Consider the following 24,348-nt stretch of genomic DNA (forward strand, 5'->3'; position numbering starts at 1 on the left):
GCGAGATGAAGGGAATAAATGCACTCGGATTAAGTGATTTCCATCTGGAAAATGTTCAGATAGGCTTTCCTATTTTTTCCATTGGTTGTGGAGTTGGACTAGAAGCAGCAAGGAGAAAAACATCTGTTAGATTAGTGACCAGGAAACCCATAAACCTGGTTTTGCAATGGGAGAGCGGGGCTGAAGTCTCACCCTCTGCTAGTCTTCTGCAGGTTGAGATGCGTTGCTTGTCTCTATTTACCATGATGGCTGGCAGACTTAAGTGGTTTTAAAAGTTATTTAGAAGCCTGACATGCTGGCCTTCTCACTCCTCCCCTTCAAATAAAAGGGGGGGGGAGTGGCATGCACATGCATACATACACACTTATGCATACAGATATACACACATACATACATACAGAAATACGCATACACACACACTGTGCATAAGAGCGGCCATTTATTTCCTGTATTCTCTGTAGTTTCAGAGAGGATCTATGTTTTTGTTTTATCGCTACCAACCAGTTATGAATGAAGAAATAGAGGTCAGATAACTAAGTAACTAAGTGAATGTGGTTAAACTAAAGGGCAAGGGAGGAGGAGGAGGAGGAGGAGGAGGAGGAGGAGGAGGAGGAGGAGGAGGAGGAGGAGGAGGAGGAGGAGCAGCCGAGTTCAGACCACTAGCCCATGCTCTAAGGCCAGCCCTACATCAGCTCCCATCCATCGTGCGCACCTCTTGGACAAGTAAAGACATTCTGGGCACTAGACAGGGTCTCTAGTGACAAATTCTTGAGGACATACTGGGCTCAGAATTAAGCTGAGACGGTCAGGCTCTTGCTTCAGAGTCACAACGGGGCAGGGGTGCTCCCCGGGCCCCAGCGTCTGTGTCCGCCCAGAGGACCTCATTCTCTAGGGCTCGTCACCTGCTTGCTCGGCTGTGTAACTGGTCTTAGTGCTTACACTTGTGCTATGCCCACAGCTTTGTCTGTTCTCCTTGCCCCTCCCCCATTTCATCGTTGATCGTGTGCCACAGGCTCCACGCTGGCCTGTCTTCTGTTCCTTTTGCTCATTTTCTGTTTGCCTCTTCTTCGTACCCCCTTGATTCATATTTTTGTGCCCTGTTCTGTGTAGTTGTCAGCATCCATGGTTTGCTTTTCCGTCGGGTGAATTCTTGGGCATTTAAGTTCAGTTTCTGCTGTAGCCCATATGTTTGTGAACTAAAACGGTTATAAACACTTCAGAATCCAGAGCTCTGTAATAAACAAACGATTTATCACATTACATTGGAGCAGGGATCCCTTGCAGGCTGAGAACTGCGCTAGGTCACAGATGGTATGCATCATGACTTAGGGTCTCACACAGCCGTCTGCCTCCACCACTTGGCTCTCTTATATTTCACTCCTGTGGGGGCAGTCAGCATACAGAATGGGGTAAAATATGATGATTGACCGATTCTAGCAAAATTCTTAGATATTCAGTATGAATTCATCTAACTTATAGCTATCTGACTTTGCTCTAACTTTTAACTATGAGGTCTTTGTTGTGTTTGAGGATCAGGTAAGCTTGCTTGGTAGTCCTCTGCCTGTAATAGTGTGAGTTAGTTGTCCTCAGGAGAATCAGTTTATGGTCACTTGATTTACAGGGCTGTCTGCAGCCCCTGTAAGACCCTCTTCTGAGGAAATGGAGTGGATGTGTTTGTAGGTCCAGAGAGCTAAGAGAACCAGAGAGTATGTTAAGACACACCAGCAGGGAGTAACCAGGATATAGAAGATCTGTTTGCAGTCACCAAGGGAAGCAGAAGACTGTGGCTGTGCACACTACAGGTGGCTTCTGGGTGCATTTGCATGTTGGCTCTTCTGTTTATCCCTTACAAAGTTGTTTTGAAACAGGCTGTCACTATAGCCTAGGCTGACTTGGTCCTCACTCTGAAACCCAGAACACATGGCAGCTCTCTTGCTCTCGCCTCCCAGTGCTGGGGTTACAGGCATGAGGCACCGTGCTTGTCTCAGATTTAGATCCTTATTTACTAAATGAAACAAGATTTGAAGAGAGCTGTATGCTATCTAAAGGCTGAACTAATAAGTATTAGGAAATGTTGTTAGGTACAGCTGTGCATGTTTGTATACAAGTACACACACACACACACTTTTCCTGTTGATGTTGTGCTAGTGGACTAATGAACATACCTATCAAACTGAAACCCATTGTAAGCTGGTCACAGAATGTTTGCATGAGTTTATAAATATCCACTTTAAACACAGAGTGTTTAAAGGTTCCCGGGACTTGTGTCAGTTCTGATTGTCCTATATAGGTCTTAACAGTCAGTTGTGTGCTTCTTATTGGGGGGAGGGGGGTTATCCTCTTTATACTTTACTTCTTCATTACCAGAAATACTATTGACAAATTCCTCAGTGACATGTTCCAGAACAGCACTGGTGGCCTCACATGGTTCACTGTGGACATTAAAAACTGCTTAGAAAGCTTTTAATCAAATAAATTTCAAAAAAAAAATAATGTAACCTGTTGAAGGGTCAGGTCAGTGCCAGGACTTCTTGCCGGGAGTCTGCAGTTAACTAGCTTCTGGAATGTGCTGTAGCAAAGCCCACTTCCCTACCCCGCTCCTGAGCCCTTAGGCTCTGTCTTCATCATTTACTCGTGTCTCTGGTACTAGGAATGTTCTTTTCCAAGAGAGATCCTGTGTGAGTGCTGAGAGCATGGACCAGTTGCCAGGGTCTAAGCCAGCCTGGAGAATTTTCTCTGAAGAATTCAGCATCAGTTTGACGCTGATAATCCCAAGAGGTGGGTAACAAGAGGCTGCAGCCAGCGCGGAGTTCCACACATACCCACTTTCCGATAACAAGCAGCAGCCAGCGGCTCGGCCTCTTCAGGAAGCAGTCCCGGGGCTAAGCAGCCACACTGCACACGCTCCACACCCCGGCCAGCGACATTAGCCTTGTCACTTGGTAATATCCATTGTTCTCTTAAGATGAATGAGGTAATTTATAATTGCAGTTTCTTTTAAAGATGCACAAATTATAAAACTGTCAGTTTACATATCACCTTAGTAGAGGACCACGGGTTGGTCCTCTGACATATGTATATAATATGGGCAAAGATCGGTTTCGCTTACAGAAAAGGAAATGTGGCAACAGTTAGGAATGAAATGGCAGAACTGCTAATAATTTTTACTTCATTTTCTGATTTGTTGTTGTTAGGCATAAGCTGTGTTGCCTTAATTTTTCATTTACTTTCATTTTTTAAGGTAGTATATGATACCATAAGATTCCTCTTTTCATAGTTAAGATTGGCTTCCTTCCTCAAGGGAATTGCCATAGACCCCTTTTCTGTTGCTTGTTAAAAGTCTTCGGCAGAATAAAGTTAACAGCAAATGTCACTTCCTAATTGCCGTAATGATCACACAGCTGTGCTCTGCTTGGGTGTAGGCTCTCTGCTTCATTTCCTGCACAGATCCTGCTGCGGGGAGGAAGCCCAGTGGCTGGCTGGCCGCTGCTGAAGGCCATCGGTCAGGCCGGCGCAGGCCCCATGAGCACAGGGCTGCTGCACAGGCACTGCCGGTCAATCGCAGGGCTCCCATTCTTAGTCTCCCTAGCTTTTGTGCTTGCCTGCCTGTTTTCTTACTTTTCAAGTCTTTCTCTTGTCTAGGTTAAGATGGTTTTATTTATGAGTATGTGTGTTTTTGCGGAGGAACCCTTACACTTAAATGACCCTGTAAGAAGCCCATAGAAAAGCAAGTGCCTGCAGCGCTAATAATGAGAACTGACGAGGCGGCCCTGCTGGGTTTATTTATGACCTTCTGCCTTTGTTAGCTCTTGTGAGAAATTCCTTTCTAACCATAACAATATTGTTAGAGTTTGGCTGTGTACAGAGAAATCCTACCGAGCCCTGAGGCCCACAAACTGGCAGCCTTTCAGCTCATAACGGATCGCCGTGCTGCCCGTAGACGTACGTTCCCCTTCAGCCCTCTTTTCTTCAGTTCTGAAGTGGTTTTCACCAATCTTTCCGTGCGTGGTCTTTAAAGAAGATGGTGCTTTTCTTCTCAGAGCCATACGGAGTGCTACTTAGCACTGTGGAGGAATTCCAAAGAGGGCAGACTGTCGGTCAGGAAGAGGCGAGCCTGGGCTGGGTGGATGATGGAGAGCCAGGTAGCAGCCCCTGCTGCTGGCTGACACTCCTGAATCTGTGACCTGCAGCACAGAGCGCTGGTTATTAGGTTAATTCCAGGCCAGCCCTTTAACATTGTCTCAGCTTGTTTGCTTTTGTCTTCCACTTCCAAATGAGACAGCAACTTTGAAATCATTCACAAAGCGTCATCTTTATAGTTGTGATGATCTTTGGTTGTAAGTGAGAACTCTTGGCTTTGCTCAGGGCACAGGAAACCTGAGGCTGAGGTTGCTGCTCTCCGATTGCTCCTTGACATTGAGCTGCTGCGTGACAGAAGAGCGGTCTCGTAGGTTCTGTGTGCGGTAGGGATAGGCAAGTGGCTTGTGTGTCTCACTTTCCAGAGGCCAGCTTTGGCGAGGGACATGCGCCATGTGACCCATTGAGTATAATTTTCGTAAGTCTAGTGAGGTTTCCCAAGTATAACGGATGCTCCCCATCCTTCTGCGTGAGCACTGTTGAGGTTCATGGAGAATCAGTCTGTGCACACACAAACATCTGTGTGGATATAGGTTATGTGGATTCATATGCTCTGTGCTGTTCTTTGTAAGTTAAACAAATCGAAGTTTATTTTCTGCTGTTTTTCTATTTTCTCTCCAATAAGAATTGTATTGTTTTTAACATAAGATTTTTAATAATACATATTTTAAGGAAATCACTAATCGAGATCTAAATGATTTATAGTCTGCCATTGTCTGTCTAGTTTTGCTATTTCCTTTAAATTTATCGCCACACTATAATATAGAGTAATCAAAATGATGGCCAAAATGCATTAAAGGAATCTCTACTAAAACATGGTTGTCTTGGCCCCTTTGGGACATAGGCCAGTGTTACAGATGGATGAGGGATGAAGCCCGGGAGTGGAGCAGTCAGGGTTCTGCCCAGGCGCTGTGCCCTCTGCTGGGCAGTGTGTGCATTACAAAGGTTGCGTCTCCATGCTCTGCAGCACATAGAGTTGTCTGGTAAATGTGCAGGGATGAAAGGAAGCCGTGCTTGTCTCATCTCACACTCATGGCCTTCACCGTGGCATAAGTATTGTTTCCTCATTGTTTGCCAGTGTTTCACCTTCTACATTGGATTTTTATGTCATAAAAGGAAAAGTGAGAACTCTGGATTTTGGGTGCGTATGTGTCCATTTATATTTACTGTGCACAGCAGCTGCTCACGCAACACTTGTGTACTTAATATTCTGTATGTATAGTTTGACTACTTGTCACTGAGACAGAAGTTTCCTCCTGTTTGGAAGGCGAAACTGAGGCTCGGTTAGGTTAAGAAATGTTCCCAATGTTAGCTGAGGAGATGGCAGTGCCCGCCTGCAGCAGCCTTTGCTGCAGAATCCTGCCTGCAGAACTGCCTGCCATGCTGTCCCTAGGGAATCCACGTTGTCAAGGACAAGAAACGAGCCTTCTTCTGGTGCCAGACACCACGCTGTGTGTGGTACTGTCTGCAGCCTTGTCCTTAACTCTGCTGGCAACACTGAGGTCAGCCTACTGTAGCCCGATTGGGTATGGTGGCCTACAGGCTACCTGTCCACATTCTGTGTTTGCGTGCGAGTGAGGAACCAGCTGTGAAGACAGCCATCTTCTAGAGCCTGGGTTTTCACCACCTCCAGGGCCCAGAAGGGGAGACTAACGTTCACTAGAAAACTGGGTATCTCACAGGTGCGTCCCAGAAGCTGGTCAGCTAGTGAGGCAAGAGGAGACAGTTATGGGGAAGGTCGCACCTCCCGTACATTGATATTGGTGCCTGGAATAAAGTTCAGTTTACCTTGAAAATATGTGATTCACAGAGACGTTAAGCAGTGTGACGGGCAGTGGCCTCCACCCCCTGTGAATATCTATAATCTGTACCAATGTATGGGGCCACGCTCCAAGCAGCCACTGAGGTGGCCCTGAAATGGCTCTACAGGGGTAAGTGGGTATACAGTGTAGGGCAGACTCACACAGAGGCCTCTGTTGACAGTATTATTTTCATCATATCATCACGGTTATGATTACTAGTACTGGAAATTTCTGTCTTCAACCTCGAATGGTTTATGACCACCTCCTCTCAAGGAGTTTGTGAAGTAACATGAAGCGGTTACATGCTCTTAGGAAAAATTATTATGTAAAAGTGCACTTGAAAGCCAGTCCTTCAGACGGTAAGTGACCAGCTGGCCTTGGAAGAAAATGGGAAACAATTCGTTTTAGAAACCTCTTATCTAAGTGAGCCTGTGAATCATAAAAATAAGAAAAATCCATAATGTAAGCTGGACTTTTAGAAGGCTACTGCATGCTTCGAACCTCATTTTAAAACAGAAAACGTCCCCATAAATCCTTTCCATCTGTGACCTAATTGAGCTAATTGTGTACAACTCTCCTTTAGTCCCTTTTGGTTTTGTTGCTTGAGTGTATATGGTTTCCAGGTTGACCATTTTTTATTGGATAACCAGTTAGGAGATATGTAACAATAATAATAACATAAAAAGAGGCTATTAGTTTGAGAGTTGGGGGAACATGGATTGGTGGGACAAAGGAGGAGAGAGGTGATATAATTGTATTTTAATTTAAACTGTATTTTTAAAACAAGAACAAATTAAATAAATGGAAGTAGTGTTAAAAGTATAAATAAGTAGTTTTGCTACTACTAAAGATATTTGGTGTCCGCTGCATGTTGGTGGCTATTCCCACATAGAAGTAGTCCTCTTGCCTCTAGACATCTCTGTGGTGTGGATAGCATACATGAAAACTTAGGATGGATCTCCAGGTTATGTCATAGGTGCTCTTTTAGCTTGAATTGCTGACACATGGTTGTCCAGAGTGGTTTTTTATTAATTTACCTTTCTTCCCTGTATATAGCAGAATAGAGGAGAATAGAATCCCCCTCTGTTGTTTATAATCATGACATCTCCATTTGTGGCATCACTGTCATTTAGTGTTGAAAAACGTCACCCTGATTGCCATATAAAGGAAGTCCCATCCCACATCAGGTGCGTGAGAAGTGATTGTCTTGGCCATGTAATAGTGAATGGAGAAAAGGCAGTCTTTCCTTACATTCTCCAGAGTAGCAGGCCTGGGGAGATGACTTGCTGCACAGCCATGTGGACCTGAGTCCATATCTCTAGCACCATGCAAAAGCCAATTGCAGTGCCTGTAATCCAGGACTGAAGATCAGACCCAGGAGGACCCTGGAGTTCCCTGGCCAGCCCGTCCATCCCAGTCAGTGTGCTCTCACAGCCAAGAATGGCACTGAAGTCAACAAGCCTCCACATCTGCACACACATCACCCAAGTAACAGCACTGTGATGATAGCTGCTTCAGGCAAAAATCCACAGACAGACTTGAAAACGAACAAAGCCTGAAGGAGAAAGAAAACTTGCATAGCGTCAGAATCATCCCTCCAAGTGTTTGCCCCTTTGCAGTGACCACAGATGCCATAGCCTCATGGTGGTCCTCAGAGCTGGAGTTCCACCTCCTTCCTTGTGTGTGGACTGGACCTGCTGATTGCCCCCATACATAAAGTAGAACAGAGCAATGGCCACTTAACCTTAGAGAGTCCTGGAAGTCTCTTCCAGTTGACGAACTTCCTGTTGAGATAGGATGTGAGAGGTGCGTTTCTTCTGTTGTATTCCTACCCAAAATCAGCAACTCTGGGCACATCATGAGGAAACACCAAACCGTGGTAAATTAAGAGCATTTCACAAAATACCCAATGAGACATGGAACTCACAGAAAGACTCAGAAGCTGTCCAGGTACAAGGGCTTCCCTGGATGGGACCTTGGAGTAGAGAGAAGACTGGAACAGAATGAGCTGCGTCTGCAGTTCTGTTGGTGTGGCAGCAGCATCATTGTTGGAGCGGTGGCTTGTGCACAGGCGTAAAGCACACAGAGGCATGGTCAGCGTGTGCAGGAAGCCCCCCAATACTGGCTATGGAAGGTATGGTCAGCGTGTGCAGGAAGCCCCCCAATACTGGCTATGGAAGGTATAGTCAGCGTGTGCAGGAAGCCCCCCAGTATTGGTTGTGGGAGGGTGGTTAGGGTGTGCAGGCCTCTCCCCATCCCCCACACTGGTGTAGCTTGTGTAGTCCAAATTACTTTAAAAACAAACAGGCTTTTAAAGTCCAGGGAAGGCCATAAAGCAGACATGCATCCGTGTGGTTCAAGTTAATAGCAAAAATACCCAGACAGCCGAGTTTTAGTGTTTTTCTACTGACAAACTTCGTATTCCACATGGACTCGCTATAGTTCTGAGTTGTAAGTTTCTCAGTCATTGTTTTCTTAAGTTGCTAATTTATTTGCAGTTTCTACGGATCTTGCTGTTTTAAAGAATTTCCCTGCTACGCTGTCGAAGAAATAAATGTCTCCTGAGGGTTCATGCCTTTTTGTTTTTAAGTGTTATTTTTAGGGGGTTTTGCATGCTTAGCATTGAACTTCTAAGATAAACAGTGACGTTTTGCACCTTGAGAGATGCAGAAGGTGGTATTGATGGCTTTTCTGCCCTAAAAATTTATAGTATGTTTTCAGTGATAAAAACAGGAATCAGGAGACGAGAGTCTAAATCTTACATATTTACAGACCTTGTTAGTTTGTCAATTTCCTCTCAGAACACATGGGTCATTAATATTTATAGGTTCATACCTGGTGTGATATTTTTTTAAAACACCACACCATATTCCAGAGCCTTCCTCTGCTTCAGTGGGTGCCTCCCTGTTAGAAGCAGGTGACCCCAGATTCCCCAGGGGTTGTAGAGTGGAATAGAAAATGTTAAAGGTGTGTGTTACTCATAGCTGGCTGTAGAATACTGACTGCCTGGTGCTTTGAGACGGTGGACTCATTGTGTGCGTTAATTCTTAGAGCTGCGTGCACTCGTGAAATGACCGCAGTCTGGAGAGCACAGGCTTTTACCGGAGCTGCTATCGCTTCGGCCCTCACTTCCCCATTGTTTGCATATCTGTTTAATTCTGCCTGTTTTTAAGATATGTTGATTTGGGAAAAAATGCAAATTTGTTCTTAAACGCTACCTGGAGTTTTGATCTTTAGTTCTTAAAATATATTTGGCGCCCCCATTCTATCCTTTTCTATCTTTTAAGAATATGTACATTTAAAAAAAAAACAAACAAGCAAACAAACAAAAACACTTGCTGTGCTTCTCTTGGCTTCCTAGCTCCTGAAATCATCAGGGAGAAGGAAGTTTCTATCTTTAGAACAGCAGAGCCTGAGTGTCATTCTCCAGCTGCCCCTTTCTGGCCAGCTCCCCACCACCACCACTCCCAGTGAGCACACATGCTTAGGCTACACCCTCCTCAGTCATGTACACCAGAGATCTCCTGCTTTCCGCCTGACTCTCCTACGCTCAGCAGCTACCTTTCTACCCTGCCAGTGGACCACCCTCCCTCTAGAACTTACCTGCCTGCCTCATCACAATGGCCCCCAAGAAATGTCGCTTAGGGTCACAGGCCATTGTGTTTGCCACGGCAGATACCACCTTCTCCCTCCAGAGAACTTGATGCTTTTTGTCAAAATTTATCGGCTTGTCTCTCCCTGTTGAACCTTGGTGATAGGAGTTTTAGTCTGTAAGTCCACAAAGGACCTGCCCCCTGAAGTCTGAAAGGATCCATGTGTGCACGCTGTCCTCTTGAGTTCTCCTTCCTACTGCACAACTACAGCCTTAGGTATAGCATATGCCCAGCTCTGCCATATTGTTGTTTAAGGCCCAGCTTTGTTTTCAGAGCCTGTATTCCGTATCTGTACCACTCTCGCAGTAGATAAAGGGCAGCAATTGGTCTTTAAGTGCTGGCGTAGGCCTTGATTGAAGGCCTTGTCTGTGGATGAGGGCTTGGTGAAGAGTATGTGAGAGCTCATCAAACAATATACTCTGCAGTGTCCCAGGTGCCAAATCATGGCAGTAGGGTTGAGTCATTGCTAACATTTAAGACTGTTTACAAGGCTGTTCCCAGACACTTTAACAAAGGGTTTGGGTTACTTCCAGGTGCAGGTTAATAATTCCAAAGTTCACATGACCAAAGTTATAAACTCTTTTACCAAGTTGACTCTTAATTCAAGACTGTGTGTGCTGTGTTAAAAGGGCCAGTATGTTGCTATTGGTAGCCAACACATCTGGGGATTGTTATTAGCCATGGAAGAGCAGAGAGCCACTCGGGGAGTTCAGAACTGGGAGTGTTTTTGTGACCCCTCCCTGAGAAAAGGTTCATGCAGTGAACAAACAGCCCCTTTACACATCACATTTTCATGGTGTGTTTCCTGCCCCTATGGACCTGCAGTGGCAACATGTCTGTAGGAAATGTTCACCTGGGCTGGGGAGATGGCTCAGTTAGTGATGTGCTGGGCAAGCAGAAGAACCTGTATTCAGATCCCCAGCACCCATATAAAAAGCACTGTGGAGACAGCAGTATTTGCGGGGCTTGATGGATAGCTCCTCTAGACAACTGGCGAGCTCCCATCTCAGTAAATAGAGAGAAATGGAGAAGGACACCTGCTGCTGACCACAGGCCTCTGCATGCAACTGTATCTCACATATACCTGCACACAAACAGGTGTGTGCATACAACACACACACACATACATCAGAGAGAGAGTTTGCAGCCCAAAACATTTAGTAATCGCTTTATGTGCTGATTCTTAACTTTTATTTATTCTTTCATGTCTTTATACCTATATAATATACTTTAATCATAACCCTCCCCATTAGCCTATCTTGTCCCCCTTTTACTATACCCTTTCTTTCCAGAACAAGACCTCCACTTTGTACTTTCCTGTCATTTTTAAGGAAGTGACAGCTGTTCATACGTGTGTTGGTTACTTCAGACGGAATTCTGCTCTTGTTCAGTATCTCTGTAGTCAGTACCCTAGAAACGTCCCAAAAAGTGAGAGTTACCCACAGTGCTGTCATTGCTTGACTAGAAAGAACTGCGGATGAGTCAGAGGCAAGTTGTTTCCCAAAGAGCAGCTCTTGGCTATCTTTCTGGGTGTGGATTCTGACCCACGTTTTCCGTGTATTTCCCTTGGTGTTGGGGAAGAAGAACCTGTATTCAGATCCCCAGCACCCATATAAAAAGCACTGTGGAGACAGCGGGCTCTTGCCATCCTGGAGTCTGTGATTTTCAAATCTATGTGAGTATTTTCTCACACTCAGTTGGCTGTACGTTGTATATGTTGTCCCACAGGATGAAGAGATACATATTTGAACATGTTAAAAGAAAAATTAAGACTTGTAAGTTGGAAGGAGAATGGTTTTAAGGCCTCAGATTGGTGCATTGGATTTGCTCTCTTGCCTGTCTTCCTGAGGTATTTCACACTTCATGTTGAGACCAGAACTCTAAGCTTTTAAAAACCTCATTTGCCATCGAGACAAACGAGCAGCAGGGCCTTGAGTAGACAGCTTGTGATGCGGGTTTGTGCTAAGAACCTAGGAAAGTCGTGGGAATCTAAGTCACTGAGAGGTTTTCTATTGCTGTGTCAAATTATTAGCTTGATTTTAATATCAACTTCAAGGTACATTTATTTCAAATGCTGGAAGTTATAGTACCAGAATCAGCTGGGAGGGTGTGAAGTTACTTCTGGTGCGTTTCAAGGGGGCTAAGAAGCTAAGGAGTCTAATTCCTTGACCCTGGGGTGCTGCTTGGGGCTCGGGCCAAATATTTATTCATAAAATGTAATAGCTGGGTGCGTAGCTTTCAGGAGAACTTTTGTGGTAAATATTTCTAACTGTTTGCATGTGCTAGATTATGCCGTGTAGTGTTTACAGCGGAAATGCTTATAAACTCAGTTTAATTTGCTCTTGAACATTTCAGTACCTCCTGTCTTTGCCCCATACCTGGCATAAGAGCCAGTGCCCTTAAAGTTAGGGTCTAGTTGAAGGTTGTGTTTGATGTGTGTGTGTGTGTGTGTGTGTGTCTGCATGTCTGTTTATGTGTGAGAGGGGGGGGGTGTCTTTTCTCTATATGTGTCTGTTGTGAGACTGTGCGTGCGTGTGTGTAGCAAGGTCTTCCTGCTTCTGAACATCACTGAGAATTTTAACCCATGCCATAAGCCTCAGGGAAGTCACAGTGAGAATCATTAGCTGTGTCCTATTAAAACCCTGAAATGAGGCCTGTGCCTGCCACATTGATTGAAGTGTCTTCTCCATTCCTAACTCTGTTCATCCCCTTTTCTCATGGGTGTGCCAGAGCAAGGGATGCCCAGATGTGTGCAGTGTGGGCAGCTCACCATCAGGGCTGATCTCCACCAGCAGCTAATTGTACTGAGAGCTGTGGCTTGGAGTGTTTGGAAGTTCATTTGCTTTTTAAAAACCCACTTACTTAATTAAGCAGGGGAGTACAGTTTCCTAGCTTATTCCCAGTTCTCCGAATCGGTGTCACAGTGCCAATACTGACTGAACTTACCCTGGGCCAACGTGCTAAATTGAACACCACACCATCAGATCAAAGATGCTTTGCAGTAGTGACTCATAAAGATCAGCGTGTTTTCAGGGAGGCTCCTGTGCAATGTCTAGACATTAGAGAACTCATACCCTGTGCTCCTTGGTTTCTGTTTGCATGTAGGTCTTTCAAAGTAGTTCCTGCATACCATCTTCATGGAGTTTTCCATGTGCTTGTAATGGTTTAAGTAAAATGCTGTGGGCAACAGACCATGAGACCACTCCACAGGTCCCTGAGCTGCTGTGGGCAGTGGGTCCTGAGACCACGGCAGGCCTCGAAGGCAGCCGGTTCCCAGGCAGGAAGCTACGTGGCAACTGAGAGACCGGGATGGGTAGGCACGCCATGCAGAGTGAAGCTGGATATTAATTTAGTGGGTTATAGAAGAGAAGGGGAGAAGGAGGAAGAGGAGAGAGAGAGAGAGAGAGAGAGAGAGAGAGAGAGAGAGAGAGAGAGAGAGAGAGAGAGAGAGAGAGAGANGAGAGAGAGAGAGAGAGAGAGAGAGAGAGAGAGAGAGAAAAGAAAAGGGAAGAAATGGGGAGAAGGGAGAGACAGAAGCTGATTCTTTAAGAGAGAGAGAGGGGCGGGGGGGGGACTCAGGCTGGAAGCTGAAGATCAGCTTGCATCTGCAGAAGGGGGGGTTGGCTTGTCTCTTAAAGGGACAGAACAGACCATTACAGTGCTTCCCTTCTGTGACCCTTCCTGGACCTGTGTACACGAGGAATTAGGAACATTGTGTTGCTGTGTTAATTCATAATTGTTCCTCTTGTAAAAGTCGGCTAAGACTCCTGTCACTCTCTGTAGTATTCCTTCTTTGCCCAGTCCCTTGAGTTAATTCGAGATTTTTTTATTTGGACATAGTGGGTGTTGAAATAGGAGCGGCGGGGCTGCGTCCCCAGCACCCCAGCTGCCTGCTAGCTTATGCCCAGAAATAACAACACACAAATTGTATTCATTTAAACACTGCTTGCCCATTATATCTATCTAGCCTCTTATAGGCTAATTCTCACATATTAATTTAGCCCATTTCTAATCATCTATGTAAGCACCCCAAGATGTGCTTACCGGGAAGATTCTAGCCTATGTCCATCCTGGGTCGGAGGAGCTTCATTGCGTGCATCTGCCCGGGAGAGCAGAGCTTGGCATCTCTGCTCCAAAGAGCAGAGCTGTCGAGTTTACCCGGGAGAGCTGAGCATGGTGTCTCTGCTCCAGAGAGCAGAGCTGTCCAGTCTACCCGGGAGAGCTGAGCAGAGTCTGACCTCACTTCCTCTTTCTCCCAGCATCCTATTCTGTTTACTCCACCCACCTATGTTCTAACCAATAAAATGGGTCAAGCCAGTTTCTTTATTAGCCAATGACCTTCCTCCATCAAGTGGGTGAGGGGGGTGAGGTTAAAGTGGTAAAGTCTGTGGAGTGGCCTTCTTGAAATGGTTTTAGAAGTAAAAGTGTCGCCGGGTTTTGTGATGTTCAAGACAGGGACTTTTAGAAATAAATGAACCATTGATAGTGAGCTCACATTAATTTTTGTTACATTGAAAATATTTGGTATTGTGGGTGGGTGTCAAACAGAGAACACCCAATGTGATAGCATGATCTCACCACAGCAAACTATGATGGCACAGTAGTAACTTTGCTAGGCGAGAGCCCAATAAACCATCGCCTTACCCATCCCTCCATCAGGAGACAGGCCGGAAGGAGTGCTATGGGGTAATGCCTACAACCCCCAAAGAGCCCTGGCTATAGTCCCCAGACCTGACCTGCCAGCTCTCCAGCAAGATGAATGGAAGCACTCCAGCTGGAAGGTGTCTGAGCTGTGAGGAGATGCAGGCATCATGGTTCCAGTAGTACTTACAGGAGAAGGAGCTGGTACCCTGCTGACTAAGTGTACTCTAGGGGAGTGTTAGTGGCGGGCTTCTGTGTTAATGAGGCTGTATGCTTAAACCAGGCTGAACTTCCTTCATTAGTGGGCTTTAAGATAGCTCTGCATATGGATATGGTAAGGATCTGCAGGGCGGGAGTCTTCTGTATCATTTACATAGAAAAGTTCCGAGAGGGTATAGCAGTAATATAAAAATTATATCTTTTTATTGCTCTTCTGTTGCGCCAAGGTCTAGTCAGCGCTGAAATTCTGATGACATGTGAACACGAAGGAAGCCACCAGTTTTATATTTTCCTCTTGGTGCTTCCTTGATCAGCCTGTTGAATAACAGAAATGTTTTCAATGCCTCTGCAATTTGAATGGAGCTCTCCTGACAACCGTCCTCGCCGCCTGTTTCAGCAATAATGTGGAATTTTAAGGGAGGATGGGGAAGAAATTTGTAGGTCATGCAGAGAATTACAAAAATTTATGAGTAACATTCCTGTTTTTATGAAGGAAGATTTGCATAAAATTATTTAACTACAATTGAACGCTGAATTTACATTGTGCCTGTTTAACTCTGTTTGACGTGAAGTAGAAATGATTATCTAGCTATTTATCAAATTATCTTGAGAGGTGTGGGATGTAAGGTCCCTCACCACCCTCTTCTTGCTAATATCGGGAAGCACCTGGCTCAGATGTACCTGACGCACTGGCTTGTGGCTATCAGTGGCCACGTGCAGGATTTCCCGCGCTCCTCCACTGTGTGGCCATGCTCACTCACAAGCACCCCACCTGCTAAGTCCTCCTAGTCCCAGAAGAGGGTTTGTTTTAGTTGTTTTTTGGTTTTTGTTTTGTTTTTAAGAGAAAACTAGTAAACTATGGGAAATGCTTTGTCTTCTGTTTTTGTTGTTTTCTTATCAAAGCTAGTTAGTGAGACAAGCCCCACCTTCCCTTTGAAGTTGTGAAGTTGAGCTTGGTCTAAGGGGATGAGATACCATTACCACCCCTGTCAAATGGGAGAAAACCCAAAAGCCTTGTGTTTTTGCCAGGCCCTCATTCTGGGCGATCCTTTTTGCAAAACAAATGGTTTTGCACAGTTTCCTCTGCTGTATTTGTTTCTTCCTTCAGTGCTGAGATTATTCATTCCCAGCATAAACCTACACCTCTCAGTTAATACTTTCTGGAGGTTGTGAACTATTTCTGTAAAGTCTGCATGAACTATGGCCTGCAGTGAGGTCTGTGTGAGCCACCTAAGCCCTGCCCTGCACCTTTGCATCAGGAGTTAGATGGCAAACATCCTCAGTCACATGGTCTGTCCCAGTTGCTTTGCTCAATCATTGCCACAGCATTCATAGGCAGGGCTAAGGGCTGGGTGTGTGTTGTTTTAAGGAAATACACGGAGACCACCATTTGAATTTCATATATTTCCAATATGTTAACAAATACTGCTGTTGGGGTTTTTATTGTTGTTTTGACTCGTGTGTGTGTGTGTGTGTGTGTGTGTGTTGTTTTAAGGAAATACACAGAGGCCACCATTTGAATTTCATATTTTTCCAGTATGTTAACCAATACTGGTGTTGAGGTTTTTATTGTTGTTTTGACTTCTGTGTGTGCACACACATGCACAGCATGTTTGCAGTTAGCCATGTGGGTAGCTCGTGGTTAGAGCATAAGTACAGCTCACCTTTAACCCACAGGTCACTGTGGTGGCTTTGCAAGTTCTTAAGTTGGTTACATGTATTAGGACGGAAATGCCTGGTAGGCAAACACTGAAAAAGCTCAGCCCAGGATACCTTGTCCTTTCCACCAGATCCACACCCACCCAGTTCTCAGAGTGGGTGCAGTGATCAGTGAGCGGGAAGCCTGGGGTAGAGGGAAAGTGATCCCATTCTAAGTTTGTTCGTGGAACCTTGCTGATTGTGTTGATTGCCAGAGGGTGGTTTCCTTGAGTTGTGTGTGGCATGTTACTAGATTACTAACTTTCCTCTAGCCCTACCTGGCTTTGTCAAAGCAATATCTAATTTATAAGATCTAAGTGGGACTATCACTGAGTCCATCAGTAATCAAGTTTAAATAGGAAGTTTTACCAGCTGAGTGTGTGCAAAATCACGTATGCCATACGCCTAGAGCAAAAATGTTTGTTTTATCTTTGAATTCCAAGCAATCTGATTCAATTTGCCTCATCTTACTTGAGAGATTTGATGAAGCCTTTCCCAAAGGTTAGATCTTTTCAGTCACCGTGTTGTTCTTTATAAGCAGAACTATTTGACTTGATAAGGTTACTTTTTGTTTTACTTAAACCAATGTTGTTCTTGTTGTAAGACTTTCTAAATATGCACGCCACATTTTTCTGGGGCGGATCAGCTGTGGTGTATGTGCATTTTTAGCTGTGATAGCGTCATCCTAAAAGGGGAGTTCCTGGCACAGCTCAGTGTCCAGGGCCTACGGTCTAGTCCTGGGTTCCTCTGCTGCCTTGGGAGCTGCATTTCTTCTGACCCAAGCATCGTGCTGGGTCAGTCTCGAGCTCTGTCGCTCCAGAAGGCATGTTGTGTAACATTTGAACTCATTTCTGACCATATAATGTCAATAGAATTGTATTTCCATAATATATTAAAATGCAAATGCCACTATTTCATTATAATGCTTAAAAATGGGAGAATTTCTCACCACAAAGTTCAGTTAGAATTTGACCATTATTAGGCTGCAGCATTCCAGCTTTAATTTCCATGGGAAGGTTGCCCCAAGCCTATAGCTGCTCAGTTTATTGAAGTCTTCATTCCTGTGGTAGCTTGCTCTACAGAGGACTTCCTGATCAAGCATTTTGAATAGGTCCACAGCTGGGCACTGGTGGCAGAAGGGGAACCTTCAAGGTTAGCTTGTGCGTGAGATGCAGCTTGCCTCATCTTTTATGTGCTGCCAGGCCTTCTGTGTGAGTTCACTGGAGTCTAGTGAGAAGTGCCCACTCCACATGTTGGTCTGGCCCACTCACACTGTCTCTGAAGGAGTGGCACTGTTGCTTTCAAATTGTGCTTTGTGTGCTTAGTGTTCCAAGTATATGAACACTTGCCTGTTCTTTTTTCCTCAGGACCTGTCTGGCTCCATCGATGACCTCCCCACGGGAACGGAAGCAACTCTGAGCTCAGCAGTCAGTGCGTCCGGCTCCACAAGCAGCCAGGGGGATCAGAGCAACCCGGCTCAGTCTCCTTTCTCCCCACACGCATCCCCCCATCTCTCCAGCATCCCTGGGGGGCCATCACCTTCTCCTGTTGGCTCTCCTGTGGGAAGCAACCAATCTCGGTCTGGTCCGATTTCCCCTGCAAGTATTCCAGGTACTGTCATCCTTAATCATCTGCTGTCCCCATCCTATGTCCATCTGTCATCCCCTCCCACCTCCCGGTGTGAAGCCAGGTCTGGCCTCAGCAGCATCTCTCACTCTTTGCCTTCCTAGTCACTCTGTTTCCATCCTTTATGACACAGATATGATTGATTACACAATAGCGATATAACTGCATTTCTCACCACACATACCAGAGTCCCAGTTTCTAAAGAATCTCAACAAATTAATAATAAATGACCAAATACCTTCTGATGAGTCGATGGGACGTTCGGAGTGAGATGGCTGAAGACTACAACTGCCTTCAAATGTTCAGCTTGCCATAGACTAAACCTTCACTGTCAGCTGCCTTACAATGGCTCTACAGTGAAGAGCCTCCATCAGTAGTGTCCTGGGGGAGACTGCTGGCTGGTGGTGACCACGTGTCTGGTTCTGTTGGATGGCTATAAGGTGGCAGTTCTTCTCTAGAGTGTTTTCAGAGTTGATGTTCATCTATGTCTGATCACAGTCACACGGTTGGTGCCAACTACCGTCCAAAGTGCCATGCTGATACAAGCTCACACCCTCTTTCTGATAGAGTGCATGTTCTCGCTAACTCCTGTGTTCAAGTGACATCTGTATCTTGTGTATGCGTATGTGTGTGTCTGTGTTCTCTGGGGGTTCTTACTTTAACCACATTCATCTTTCTGGTATTGTACCAGCTAACTTTTGCTAACATGATACAGGTAGTTTCCAGAGAGCACCTTCCATTAACCTATTAAAATGATAACTCAACAGCTAATAAACTTCTTAATAATTTATCATATTCTCCCCATAATCATAGGTGATAATTTTACTATTTTATTCCTTTCATGTTTTGAAGATGTGTATTGTATAACATTTATAAATAATACTAGTTATACGTAGAATATTATGTATAACAGGCAATGTGTTATTTATGCAGTGTGATTATGAAGTGAATGTAATCTAAGAACTGGTGTGCTGGGGCTAACCACATCCACCTGCCTGCTTGTTCCTTATCCCAGCACCATTTCCTCTCCCTGCCTCAAGTATTCTCTATATATTTTATCACTTTTTAAAAGAATTTTATTTATTACATTTTTAGAGTTTATGTTATTATTTTGATTTACTATATTTTTTATGGACACGTATCCTACTTAGGATAGCGATAATATTTCATCCATGCCGAGGGACTGTTAATAGCCACACACAACAGCCCTTAAAACCAGGCAGGTCTCCTAGCAAATCAGAAAACACGGTTTCCTCGGCCACACTCTGTGGGGTGTGTTTTAGCTTGCCTCTGTTGAAATTAAATGTTACGTTTTTATGATTCTGCCATAACATATTAGGCGATACCGTTGAAGTTTGGGTCCATTTGGCTAAAGCATTTCACTGTATTCTCCTTTCTAAGTCACTTCCCAATGATCTGCCTCCTGCAAAGACACAGAGTGCTGTATTGGTTGTGTAAAGTGTGACACACACACACTTCTTGGGGTTCTTCTAAGCAGAATAACCGCCTAGAACATCTGGTGAACAAATTTAGCATTTGTCAAGCTCTCCCCAGTAAAATAGTGATCTCACCTCCTCTTCCAGCCGCTTCTTAGCTGAGTAACCTGAGCAAGCTACTGAGTGCCTCTGGCCCAGTTTCTCCACCTGTGGCACAGCAGGTCTCATTTGGTTACCACACAGATTCCTGGGACTGCGGGACAATACAGTTACAGGACAGATATTCGGTGTGTGGTGTTGGTAGGAGACGTGTGTTTCATTTTGCTTAGGCTGTAATTAATTCTGAAGTGTTGCCATAAATGTCTTCTAATGACAGATTTGGTCACGTTTAGTGTGCAGTTTCTCATGTTACAGCTCAGGAGTTCCTCACGGGGGTTCATGAAGAAAGGCCTTTGAATGCACAAATACAGGACCTGGTCCCCCAGCTCTGCCCACGCTGAGTCAGCACCCGTCAGTGCTCTGCTTGTGGCTGACCCTCCCGTCTGTTGATTTTGCTGGCCTTGCCTCCTGAGCCCCTTCCCAGATTACTAACAAAGCACAAATGTAGATCAGCCCGCCCTTTGCAACTTCCGTTTAACACAGAGGCTTTTGTCAGCCGTCTGCTTGTTCTGTAAGTGCAGCCAAGGTTGAAGATGGGGAGACCAGTGGCTGTGCAAGGGCAGGTGGCGGGCAGGTGCCGTCGTGGCCTGGGAGACACTGCTGTTGTGCAGCTTCAGCGTTTGCAGTGTTTACCCCTCTTCTCTGCTTTTGTTCATGGGTTTCTAGGGGTGTGAACTTCAGGGTGTCCTGCCCACGGTCCTCTGTGGGTAGAGTTAAGTCGCTCTCATCTGACTGCAGATGGCCACGGATGGGAATGGGCTAGGACAGAAAACTACAAAGTTAGGTATTCACATGAGTGCCTCACAAAAGGGGCATGGCTTTCTGGCCTTTCTTGTGTGGTGTTGGTTTTTACTGTAGGAAGATAAATCAGAGGCATATCCTAGCCATAAGAGCAAAACAGCGTTTTACCAAATACAAAGGCCAAATCCCTCCTACCCATTTTTGCTTTCTTTTTTGTTTTTGTGTTTGTTTGTTTTTCTGATTGTATAAGCATTGCTGTATGTTTTGCTGATGGAGGTTGCTTGCTCACCTTCCTCTCTGACTGCCAGCTGTCCAGATGAGGTCAAGCAAGAGTCCAGAGAGCTTGAGATAAGAATCTAGTGAGGAGGGACCTTGACTCAAATCTTTTAAGTGCTACCCTCTGCCCCTCCCTTCTGTACTTTCTTTCCTTTTCAGTAAGCCCCCTTCACTCTGCAGCTGGTGTGTGTGCAAACACGCATGTGCGTGCATACACACACACAGCTCCTGCACACCTGTCCCCTTCCCAGGAGGTGACACCCCTATGCCTGGCAATGGGCTCTAGTTTCTGTCCTTTGCAAAAAAGCTTGCCAGGATAGAGCTTGCAAAGGAAGCTTGGCCAGAGATGCTCTGTGCTCTGGGAACTCCTTTTCCTTAGAGTTTGACCTGATTCCTGAACTGAGCTCTGTCATTTCAGCTCCTGCAGGGTGAATTGTTCATCTAGCTGGCCCTCAGACAACAAATGCCCATGTTTTAAAAAGGATAGTGGCACGGGGGATACAAGTTGCTGGGCTGCTCTGTGATATTTAAAACACCAGCCCCTCCTCAACAGGATACCAAGTGGCTTCTAGAGCTGCAAACACAAAGAAGACATTCTGGTCAAACATTAGAAAGGATGCTAAAGCCAGGAAGAGAAGGATGGATGGCAGCGTGGAGTAGTCATGGCCAGGGTGAGCAGGTATCCCCTGAGAGCAAATAACCACTCCTGATGTTTGACGAGATGAATGTCTGTAAGGTGCACAGCAGAGGGGCAAACCAGTCCTTTCTCCATAGATTAAGTCTTTCAAGGCTCAAGCCAAGCCCATTATGCGGAAACACATTATCCACATTTTAATTTATATTTAATAGAACTAAGTAAATAAACACGGGTTTATTTCTGTATGTAAATGTTTCTGGGCCAGTTTTCTTTCAGGATTGCAAGTATGAGGCTATATGTGGCCTTGCAGGAACAGCAGCACCGTTCTGTGTCTGCACTAGCCTCCTACCTGCTAGCTCATGTCCCAGCATCTAGCACATGATCCTTTTTGGCTTCTCTGAAGGTAGAAATTCTGTGACAGCTTGTTCCAAGGGGAATGCATGCTGCTTATTGGCAAACTGAGCAAGCAAAAGAAAAAAAAATTAAACACAAAGTGCCATTGATATATCCATGTTTCTAATCTGTGGCAACACAGAAAACATCAATTCAGCATTTCTACAGACTGAGAGAACTTAGCCAGGGTTTTTCCCCCTTACAATGTAAAATATTTGCGTGTTAAACAAAGCAGTAATTTCCCATCTTTTCCAAATGATGCTTAGCAACAGCGAGAGAAGCAGAAACAGATTTGGTTTTGAGAGGTGGTGTGCAGCCCTGGAGAGCTTGGGTAGGGCAAGTGTGACATTCAGCCTCCCCTTAGCAGACTGTAACATGTAACAGTTCATACCGAGGTTCGCCCCATTAGAAAGGGCTCTGTACTGGTGATCACACTCACACACACACACACACACACACACACACACACACACACACACACACATGCACACACCAGCCTTGCCCTCTGGCACCTGCGACTACCACCGGCCTGGCAATCTCCTGGCTGGAAGATGAGTGTGGCTTCTGCTTTCCAAAGATGCCGGTCTTCAGTTCCTCTAACCCCTTTGAAGTTAGGTCTCTCTCCCCCTCCATCCATGTTCAGGGACTGTGAGGACACTGGGAATGTCTCCAATGTCATTCCCTCCCGACTTTTTATCCCCCCATACCTGAGCCCCTGCCTCCCTCATCCCTCACCTCTGGTACCTGTCTGTGTGTTCTTCACTGCATTGTCTGCTGAAGTGAGTCAGCTGAAGTGAGTTAGACTCCTTGTTCATTTCTGGGGCACAGTGGACTGTCAGGGGTGCATGCCTTCACAGCTGCACACAGCCTCTGGAAACACCCTTGCCATTGACCTGCTGAGGACTCAGGACTAGAGGGGTACAAAGCTGTATGACCTAATTGAAGCCTAGAAGACAGTTTCAAAATCCATTTTGCTACATTTTAGGAACCAGTGTCTAAATGAATAGTTTAGAGTCAAGGTGTTCGTAAACTCTTCTGTCTGAATGTTCTTCTAAAATGGAGTAAGTCGTTGATGTGGAAGGGATGCTAGGTCTCTCTCCCCATCTTCTGATAATCCCGACCCAGGAGTATTGTGATGTGCTGATTGATTATAGCCGTTCGGTCTGGTACTAATCAATTTCATCACTTAGTCTCATTCACATGCTTGCTCCTTTGATTTCTCTCCCATAGCAGGATGATGGAGGTTGTCATTGACTAATGGAGAGCAGCATTGACTGCGGCACGAGACAAACGCAATGCCGACACCGATCCTGAAATGCATTAATCTTTAATAATCCGCATCTGCATGTTTATAAATGGTATAACCAGGGATTGTTAGTGTTGACACTTTCCCTTCCAAACAGAAAGTGACATTAGGGTTTGTACATGGAAACTGCTCTAGCTGTGCACAGCAGAAAGCTAGGAGTGTGGCCTCACTGAGGAGGCAGCGCTGCTTGCTGCTTGCTGCACAGGAGGTTCAGGTTGCACTTCCGCTGCTTCCTCATCAGGTGTAGCCTGTGACAGCCTGGTCAGCCCAACTGCTCAGGTCCTTGCGTCCTGTGGCACCTCCTTGGTTCATTTGTTCCCCAAAGTAGACTGGACTTTTTTAGAAACTCAGGGAAATGCACTGAACCTGCATATGGAGGTCCCTGTTGTCATGAAGTAAGACAGATATGAAGTACATAAGTAAGTGTGGTTATCCCAGGAAATAGCTCGGCAGTCAGGCATTTGGACTGGAGTTCAGATCCCCAGAACCCAGGTACAGGGAGCCTCAGAGCAAGCTGGCTAGAGAGTTTGATTGACAGGTCCTGCCTCACAGAAGAAGACCTGCATATTATAATTATTTTGCTTCATTTTTATAGTTAATCTCTACTATGCCTACTAAAGAGAAAACTATGTCAAACTATATATAGGAAAAATACCAATGTATAAGGCTCAACGTCTTGTGTGGTCTAGAGCATCTGCTCAAGCTTTTGGAGTGTATCCTCCAATGGATATGGGAAACTGTTGTAAGATTGGGATGTGCAGTTTTAACTGCAGTGGGAGACCACTAGAGGGTGAGCAGGTAGAAGTGTCATGGTCTTGCCTGAAGATCAGAGTGCAGAGCTAAACCAGGAGTCCAGGAGGTGGTGGCCCAGACCTTTAATCCCAGGATTCAAGGGCACCCTGGGCTACATGAGATTGATCCAGTCCCAGAGAGAAACAGAGCCAGGCGGTGGTGGCCCACACCTTAATTCCAGCACCAGGGAGGTGGAGACAGGACTGATGTGGCTGGGCGGAGAGAAGAACGTACAACTGAAGGAGACGGGAGATCATTGCAGTCTGAGGATCTGTAGAGAAAGGATCACCCCTTCAGTCTGAGGAGTCCGATAGAGGTAACAGGTCTCTTTAGTGGTTGGCTGCACTGCTTCTCTGATCGCTCAACTTTCACCCCCTATCTGACTCCAGGTTTTATTTATTAAGACCAATTAGAAGTCATGCTACACCTAGGTTATGAGCTCACAGTGCAGAATCTACGATAGGTTGCAGCTCCAGTCTCGTGCCAGAATCAGCTAGTGCTAGAGTCACCACCTTCATAACTGTTACTTTGAGTCCATTCCACCAACAAAAATAAAAAAAGAGGAGAGAGAGAGAGAGAGAGAGAGAGAGAGAGAGAGAGAGAGAGAGAGAAGGCATCCCTTTTAGCACGTTAAAACCTCGGCTCTTAGTGTATTGGTCTATCTTCTCTCCTTCCTCTCCCCTCACTTCCCTCCCCTTTCCTCTCTCTGTTTTCTTCTTTAGAAAAGGTCATGGGACAGATTTCCCTGTTTCTGTACTGCCCAAAGCTGAATAGCATATAGTGTGCACCTTCGATCCATCGCCAAGACCCAGATAGAGTCTCCTCTTTACTA

General features: G+C 45.4%; 1 protein-coding gene across 4 annotated transcripts in view; it reads left to right on the forward strand.

Moving 5' to 3' along the window:
* Arid1b (AT-rich interaction domain 1B) overlaps positions 1 to 24,348 on the forward strand; it is a 355,383-nt gene that overhangs the window by 241,598 nt on the left and 89,437 nt on the right. For all 4 annotated transcript variants that reach the window (XM_050135732.1, XM_050135733.1, XM_050135731.1 and 1 more), the window contains one exon: positions 17,518 to 17,761. In XM_050135732.1, the coding sequence (XP_049991689.1) occupies positions 17,518 to 17,761 (244 nt within the window). The remainder of the gene's footprint in view (positions 1 to 17,517; positions 17,762 to 24,348) is intronic.

The sequence above is a fragment of the Alexandromys fortis genome, unplaced genomic scaffold (assembly GCF_014885135.2).
Source record: "Alexandromys fortis isolate MF-2015 unplaced genomic scaffold, M_Fortis_MF-2015_v1.1 scaffold_23, whole genome shotgun sequence".
NCBI classification, from domain to species: domain Eukaryota; kingdom Metazoa; phylum Chordata; class Mammalia; order Rodentia; family Cricetidae; genus Alexandromys; species Alexandromys fortis.